The 8,993-nt window shown below is 41.2% G+C and overlaps 1 protein-coding gene across 1 annotated transcript; it reads left to right on the top strand.

Annotated features, from left to right (window-relative positions):
• Positions 1–608: 608 nt before the first annotated feature.
• LOC103260650 (protein FAM156A/FAM156B-like) lies at positions 609–1,461 on the top strand. The gene has a single exon (XM_008058302.1). The coding sequence runs from the start codon at positions 696–698 to the stop codon at positions 1,329–1,331; it is 636 nt and encodes a 211-aa protein (XP_008056493.1). The 5' UTR covers positions 609–695; the 3' UTR covers positions 1,332–1,461.
• Positions 1,462–8,993: the final 7,532 nt, after the last annotated feature.

Here is an 8,993-nt window from a genome sequence, read left to right on the forward strand (position 1 = left end):
TGCTGAGATTTGTAAAACCACATTTTTCATTTCAATTAGAGAAAAGTAATTTTGCATTTGTCTCACTGCATGTCGTGAAAGGATTTCAACAGGCAGCAGAGTATTTTTCTGGACAGTACCTAAAGCCAAAGATTATGAGGGTGAAAAATCAAATGAATATGAAAGCTCCCGGGTCTAAATTCTTGGAACTCAGTAAAATGCTGCCCTATGACATTATATAAATGCTTGTAGAAGGAATAGATATTATTGCCTAGGAATTGCAATTAGAGTTATATTTGAGAATGAGTAAGAAAAAGTCAGCCAGGGGTTAATCTTATTCACTATAAGACACTTTTCACGTGAGCTGGCATGGCATGCCAAATACAGAATATCAGTTACTGTACCCAAAATGCTTATGATGTACCATGCATTATTCTAAGCTCTCGAGATGTACTATCTCATATAATCCTCGGAAGAAGCCCAGGAGGTGGGTCTCGTTATATTCCCCAGTTGACGCACAGAAGGTGGAGGGACAGAAAGCTTAAGATGAATAATCACGGGTTCTCTTCTCTTTCTTCCCCGATCACCCTCTGTTGCAGTCTGGCTGCTGACCACACACACTCCTCGCTACCTGCTAGGTATCTGAGAGCCTCCGGCTTCACCTCCCTGTCTAGACCCACGGGCTGGGCGGAGCTTCCGGCTCAGACTAGACCTCCATGGATCCGCTCCAGAAATGGAATCTGGCATTGACAGCTGAATCTTCCCAGATGGTGGCTGAAGACACTTCCCAGGAAGGCCTAGAAGCCTCTCAGCCTTCCTCCTCAGACCAGCTGATGATGGGCCTCGGTAACCTGAGCCCCAGTCCGGGAACCAACCACCCTGCGCCTCCCCCAGAAGGGCTGCTCCAGCAGTGGTACAGGGAGGAGAAGACGCTGCAAGAGAGGCGGTGGGAAAGGCTGGCGATCCCTCAGAGGAAGAAAGCATTCCTGGGGCACATGAGACGGAGACACCGTGACCACATGGCGCCCTATCCGGTCGAGAGGGGACCCAGAATCTCTCCCTCGAGTGATAGAGATCAGAATCGATTCCGATGTGAATGTCGATACTGCCAGAGCCACAGGCCGACTATTTCTGGGATCCCTGGGGAGAGGGCCCCACACCCTTCCTCCTGGGAGACGCTGGTGCAGGGCCTCAGTGGCTTGACCCTCAGCCTGGGCACCAACCAGCCCGGCCTTCTGCCGGAAGGGGCACTCCAACAGCAGGAGAGAGAGGAGAAGTGCCAACTAGAGAGGCAGCAGGAAAGCAAACGAATGTTTCAGAGGCTGCTAAAGCAGTGGTTAGAAGAAAACTGAGACGCGCATCCCTGTGCCGCGGAGACCTGAAGGGAGTCAGATGTGGATGTGGGTGCCGTGTTGCCAGCTCCTGGCTGTGGGCTCCTTTTGGGGACCAAGCAGTAAGCTGTAGTGGGGGGGTCCCAGGACCTGTGTGTAATGACTGGAAGGCCTCCCAGCATAATATTGGAGCTAGTGCCAGAAAGGTTTTAATCTTTCCTGCTTATAATTTTAGCATCCCTTTGGGATATAGTGGGGGCATTAGTCTATCGAAATTATGACTGGATTTAGGATTCCTAAACTCCTATGGTGTAGTTCACACAATTCAAGTTGTCACCTTCCTTCCTAACGTGGTTTCCCAGTCATCTTATTGTCAAAACAAAACAAAAATCTGTGTAGTCTGAGTGCCTTTCTGATGTTCATGTGCTTTTGTGCATATTAATGACTGCCTCCAAGAAGAAGCACTTGATGTGATGAAATGTGTGTGTGTTGTACAATTGGATTATTGAGAGGAAGTCAATGACACGAGATCCAATTTCCAGAACTTGAGGCAAGAGAATGCATACGAAAGGCATCTACACATTGTACTGTTTGAGTAATGCATTCAGTTAAGGTAATTTCATGTGTCAATAAGTTTCACTCTTTAACAAAGAGTATTATACTCCCTTGAAGAAATTTCTGATGTGTTGTCTCAATCGTGAATACCGAAAGGATGTGTGTTTCAGAAGAATGCAACGTTAACATGCAGGTTCATTTACTGGTATTGGTTTTTGTCCTGCCACATCTGAGTTGATTGAATTTAAATCCTGGGGCAGTTCATCACAATATCTCAAGGGACATTCCAAAGATGTAGACTCTGAATAATAGAGGAGGGAGGAAACCTGGGAGCATGTTCAGGTCACTGTTGGGGTGCCATAATACAACAACAGTTGAAGCAGCCTGGCAGGATAAACTGTTTCCTTTACTGGTTAGTGGTGGAAAGCAGTCTCTTACCCACAAAAGACCTGTGGCTCTTTTGTGTGCTGATGCTCGTGTTACTGACTGTGGTGTTTTGTCATCATTCCTTGGTCTTGGGGAAAACATCTCTGTGTGATTGGAGAAATTAATCAGAGTTTCGATGTACATTTTCATTTTCTAATTAACTAATTTAATCTCTTCAAGTTTTCTCTCTAAAGTCCTCTGATTTTACCACACCACATAAAATAACCTCCTCCAAATGTGAAAGTAGGTTCTTTTCTGAGACTACCTGTTTTCTGGTATAGTTAATGTGAACTGGAATTTCATGTTGTGATCTCATCAGAGAGATAAAGTAACCCTGCAACAATTCCCTGTCCTCATGCTTGAGGGCAACCTGTTTGTTCAACGTGTGAGGCTGCAATACATTTATGTAAGCCATGATGAAATAAACTATGAAAAGAAATATATTTGCTATTAATATTAAGTGCAGCATATTTTTTATAAAATAATTCTATCTCTGTAAGTGACTGGAGTGTTTCTTTTTCTTCATTGTGTTTTAGAATCATCCCTCATTTTTATAGGAGCTATGTATTCCTTCTATAATTGGAAAAACAAACTTTCTTCCACTACCTTCCACTTCTTTTCATTTTTTCACCTGGGTGGTAGTTTCCCTGATCTTTTTCTCCATCTACCTCATTACTTGGGATAACACTTTGGAATGCACAGTGAGAAGTTCTTAAAGATGGGAAAAAAAGAATAACAAAAGGAGGTGCGTGGAACTATGTAGCACTAGTCCTATTTTTGGATAATCAGATAAGTCACATCAATCAACAACATGAATCCTTTTCATGTCTATTCTGCTAGTGGCTAAAGGACCCCTAAATGGCTAAATGACACAGACTCATCTTCCAGTTCTGTGGACTCATTGCCATCAAGTCATCTGGTGGAAACTTTCATCTCTTAGGTGATAAAATTAACAGAACTTACTGTCATCGGATTGGAATGAAATGTTCTGAGTGACTCCACCAACCCCCACCATTACCTCTTGCTACTCTGACCTAGTTTTTCTCTTGAAAGAAGAGGCAGCTCGATGTACCTTTCCCTGCATTAGTTGAGTACTTTTTATACTTTCACCCTGTCACCAATATTGAATAAACTTTTTTTACCTCTTTTAATTTTATTTCTTAGTCATTTCTTTTGAATTTATGATAAATTACTTTAATTTTAAACTCTTCAAATAATATTATCCCTCTTCATGTGTAGTAAAAGAGATTCACTACACTATACTCCTAATTCCTCCCTTCCATTCTTTATTCTGCAGCCTTTTTCTTAGATAAGAGCACTAGAGTCTGTTCTCCAACTAGTGCCAGAGCTGTCTTCACAGAGACATTTCATCCTCTTATGTCTATTGTACTGTTCTAGTTCTCTAGTGTACAACCATATTTTAGTAACTCTTTCTCCACCAAGTTCCCCTATTCTGTGTTAAATGTTTTCATTTAGCTAAAATATTATTTAAGTATCTTAAATGTATATAAGACACGATTTACCTATGGGATTTAATTGTGTAAACCTCCCACATCCCTTTGAAATAGTATATATTTTCCCATTTTATCATAATGATTTTTGCTACAGAGAGGAATATATGACTCCTTAAAATGGTATATCTGAACATGAGGGTATGTGAGGCCTTTCAGCAGGAGCGTGTGTTGGCAGGTTTAGGTTGCTGATATCATTCTGACCCCTCAGAACCCAGATGAGAATTAATGAACTAGAAGAAAAGGAGATTTTCATGACAGAAGGAAATGCAGGCCATCACCAGAAGTTCCTGTAGATATAAGAAGGCCACAAAGAATATTACCACACTGCCGGCCCCAGTCTGGAGAAGATCAAATACAAGCTTGGAGTAGGAGTGCTGTGGGAGGTCCGCTCAATATTACAGAATCCTACTAATGTTAGGAATTGCTCTTAATTCATTTTGATAGAGCAAGGAAACAGAGGGTGAAATTGGGAACACAGATTCTAGCCATTAGCTACAGGGCTTCCAGAGTTAGCGGTCAGAATGTCCAGGAAGGGTGAGCCTCCTCCTCATGGGGGAAGCAATGGGAAGGATCTGGTGCCTCTAACTTAAGTGCACCAAGTTCTGTTCCTCCTTTGCTGGTGCCTCTATTAAGTGCATGGGAAGAGCTTTTTCACACTTGCCATGTGGGAATCAGAGCATCATTGTGTTATTTGAATATTTCTCCTTTAGAAGATACATTGTTTTCCATGTCATGAGGTAAAAATTGTTAAAGTTACTAGCCATGTCCCCTGATGGTTACCCCCAAACATAGTATAGCATTCGTTGGGTAGGAAAATTAGTTCAGTTCTATGGTGGTTCACACACATTGACATTTGCAGAGGTTGTTATAGCAAAAATCAGCAAAGTATCATGAGCCTTAGAAATAATTCAGAACATACAAGGTTAGAAGAATTGAGCTTTGCCATTGTGATCTCATTGGAGAATTTAAGACTTGAAGTGACCTTGCAAGCATTCCCCTTGGCTCTTGCATTCAAAAGTTGTGACTGAAGGACTTCCTTAATAATTCAAAGGCTTAGATTTAATTATAAGCACATGTCCATGTCTATATGGGTTTGTGTGCATGGAGTGGATGAGGGTCAGGTGATGACAGTGAGTCCAATCTCTGGGTGTTATAGCTGCACCAAGTCACATTTAATAAGGTCTTTGTTCTGTGGTATTTCACCTGCTTTATCCCTCCAAATCTTCTCCATGTTATCAGGGAAGAATATAACTATCCCTATGTCTCATCATGAAACTTGATTTTCAGAGAGGTTAAAACCTCTCAGAAAGTTATATAGTATGGGGAAACTGAGACTCAAACTCATGCTGACTGTTTCCACCATAGCTGAAGGTTCTTTGGATCTTTTTGCGAAGGTAACCCAACCATCCCTCAATCATTCTACCAGTCACAAAATTCTTAATCCCTCCTTTTCACCACCCATTCTGTGTTTTGCTGTCTGTTGTGGTGGGGTGTAAAGAGGAATTTCAGAGGCAGTCATTGACCTTGGGGAATGAACATTTAGTCAAGGCAGAATTCTTCTACCCATCGATCCCGTGTGGCACAGGTTGCCAGGAGCTCAAAATGAGAAGGATCTGGGTTAGGTGAAGTAGACATGAAGAAGTTGCAGAAGAAGGTTGCAGAGTCAACCACAGTCTGCAGGAGGGCACATGGAGAGTAGGTAGGTGCGACATTCATCAGGTATAAATAAGGGGATCACCCTTCCCCAACCCCATGCCGTTTTCTACCTCTTTGTTAACATACTTGTGTGTGCTCCTGAAAGACATTTTCCAGGAGAGGGACAACGCCATTTCCTGGTTGCTTGGTCAGAGCGTGCACTACATTCAACAACACAGAGCCCCAGCCCCAAGTGACCTGAGCCTATAGCTAAACCTACAAGCAGCTGTTTTAACATGCTACAATGCTAATCTCTGTAGATGTAGTGGGCATGGTAATGTGACCATTGATCCCCCTACCTATTTTATTAGGCACAGATCCTCGGTCTTCTAAAGCAACACAAATATTAACACCGGAAATAGCATATGAAATTAACATTACTGAGTACTTACTACATACCAGGCATACTTGAATATATTGATTAATTTAACCTCATAGAAACTGTCTAAGAAAGGTACTAATATAACTCTCATTTTACTGAAGTGATTTTGAAAGCTAGAGGTGGTGAAACCCAGGTGAATCTGACTCCAGAGTCCATAAGCATGACCAGTTAACTGTACTATATACTTACTATGTTATAGATGCCTTTCTAGCATTATCAGCACTGAGAGAAGAAGACCAGGGCCATAAAACCTAGCTGAATCTCTTATTCCTGGAATGATTTTCAACATAAAAAAGCATTAAATGAAAAACCTCAGGCTTCCCTTTATTGTGTAAATTGCACGAAGACATTTGTACCATAAATGTGACCCACACTCACTGCACTATCTTGTCTCAGTCCATCTATCCTTCTGTCTATCTCTCTGTTCATGCATACATGATATTATGACTCCTTCCATCTACCTTTCCAAGAAATGTCCAGAGAGCCATCATAGTTCATGAACTAACCCAAAGCCCATATCTCAATACAAAGCTTCATTATCATCTTATGAGGCAGAGCAAGGGATCCCCTGAAGGGAATTTTCTCATATTTCAAACCTATGTTGTCTCTTCTGAGTCCAGTTGCTTTCTCTGGGCATTCTGTGGCATGTTGACCATTACCTCATAAATAAAAGCAGTCATATGCAAATGTGTTTTTATGCATTTTTCTGGATGCTGAAGTGCTGGGATTCTCCCCATTGCCAACACCAAACACTAAAAGATACCCAAATGACCTAAGCACTGCATATCCAATTGAGTGGTGTGTTCTCAACTCACATGTATCCCAGAGTAGGAAGTGCAACATCTAAACCATTGTTCAAAATGTACATTTTTGAGGTCAAATCTTCATATGTTGGTTAAGCCTCCCCCTCTGTTGCAAAACTGTTTTTTCAAACATTCTTTCATAAGATTTATCTATAAGTATTTATTCAACACCCAATTATCTGCCTTTTGATTTGTCTGAATAGTGCTAGAGATTCATGAAACTTCAGGTTGTTAACAAAGTCAAGTATACTTAATACACAAGGTCATGAATACCATGGCAAAAATAAAGTTCTCCATTTTCCTCTCACAAATATTGTACTGGTCACCCACTGGGGCATGAGGATCAAGAAGACCTGTAATAAATCTGTTACTCACAAGCAGAGTCTGGTGGTCTGACATGGAGCCTGAGGTTGTAGTGTCACTGGGCACATAACTGTCTTAGTCTGTGTTTCCCTTCTGAATGAACAGATGGTCAATTTCTGCTCTGTGGAGTCTTGGGCATGCGGCTAATTCTCAGGCTATCTGAAAATACATTCCATGTCTTGGACTATCTCCGTCTGTTATAGACATGGGAGACATAACCAAGATACTTCTCTATATGGGAACCAAGAAAGACCAGTAGGATTTCTTATTAAAGTCCTCCATGTGAGTTCTTGAAAGATGCTCTGACCTGGAGGTCTCCTAAGAAGATGTATGACTGCCAGGATAATGTCTAGATCTTGATTGATCCTTGCTCCAATGCAATTTTTCCCATATGGGATATACTTTCCATATGAGATGTCTATTCTTTCCTGAAATAAACTTTTCCAATCATGTTCCTGGGTTTTCATCTGAAAAGTTGTCTCAAGGAGCCAGAAACACCAAGCTGTCATGTTGTAGGAAGATTCTACTATTGGCCATCTCTGTGTTCAACAGTGTCCCAGAATGGCTGCAGAATCCTAGTGCAGGAAGCTTTCACTAGGTTTGTTCTCTCCCCAGGACAATAAACTCATTTCTGCCTATTCTTGGGCAGATGAAGGCACATGATAGTAGAAACCTGAAGTATATTCATTATCCCATGTTGGGCATGTCTGTAAACATGGCTACCATATGTCTCTGCCTGTCTACTAAACACATCTGCTGAATAATGGACCAATCTCAGGGACTGGATGGTCAAGGATATTGGGGAAATAGACCAGAAAAAGACCCAAGCTTGATAAGCCCATGACTACATCGTGTGTGTGTGTGTGTGTGTGTGTGTGTATGAGAGAGAGAGAGAGAGAGAGAGATGAGAGAGAGAACACCAGAGCATTAAAAAGAGAGAATTCTGAGTGTTATACAGAAAGGTGGGGCTATTTCTGAGAGGATATACTGACCCCAAGTTACAGATAAGAACTCAAATCAAACATGTTTAGTAAAGTCCAGAATGTCATATGCTAGAACAGAAACCAAAGAAACCTAGGACCAGAGGAAAAGATAATAGCAGGGCCACAGAGTGAAGCTATGTCTTTTGGTGGAATGTTAACACAAGTTAAATTTAATTCAACTATGATTGGGAAATTGCAAGAGGCTCTACAGGCTGATCTATCTGAATAGAGAAGCTGGTCATGCCTTTTTCTTCCCCAGATGTCTAAATGAAAAGCAATCTAGTGAACTAACTTCCTCATCTAGGTCTTAGGTTCTACCTTTCACCATTAAATTAAGCTAATTAACCTACCCATCACCTCAACTATTTAGCATTTTCTGTGATAAGAATATTAGCAATGTACTTTCTTAGTGATATTAACATGTACAGAACTCAGTTATTAGTTATATTCACCATACTGTGCAATTGATCTAAAAAAATTAAACTTATTCCTCTTGTCTAGCTGAGGCTTTGTACCCTTTGACTATCATGGCCCCCTTCTTTCCACCCCATCCCCTAGTAACCACCATTCTACTTTCTGCTTCTTTGAGTTTAATTGTTTTCAATTGCACATATAAGTGAGAACATGCGGTATCTGTATTTCTGTGCTTGGCTTATTTCACTTAACTTGATGTCCTTCAGGTTGATTCATGTCACAAATGACAGAATTTTATTGCTTTTTAAGGCTGAATAGTATTCCACTGTATATCTATACACCAAATTTTCTTTATCCCTTTATCCCAAGATTTGTCAGCATTTTATCATTGCCAGGTCTCTACATGGGCCATTCCCTCCTGAGGCTTTTATGTAGAATGACTATCACTCTCTCCAAATAGCACAGTCAACAATCAGTGCATTCACCCACCCATCAATTACTTATGAGTACTTTCTAAGAATGAACACCTACAACCCACAATCCCATAC

Source organism: Carlito syrichta, unplaced genomic scaffold, assembly GCF_000164805.1.
Source record: "Carlito syrichta isolate Samal-C Ts95f unplaced genomic scaffold, Tarsius_syrichta-2.0.1 Scaffold89699, whole genome shotgun sequence".
Lineage (NCBI taxonomy): Eukaryota > Metazoa > Chordata > Mammalia > Primates > Tarsiidae > Carlito > Carlito syrichta.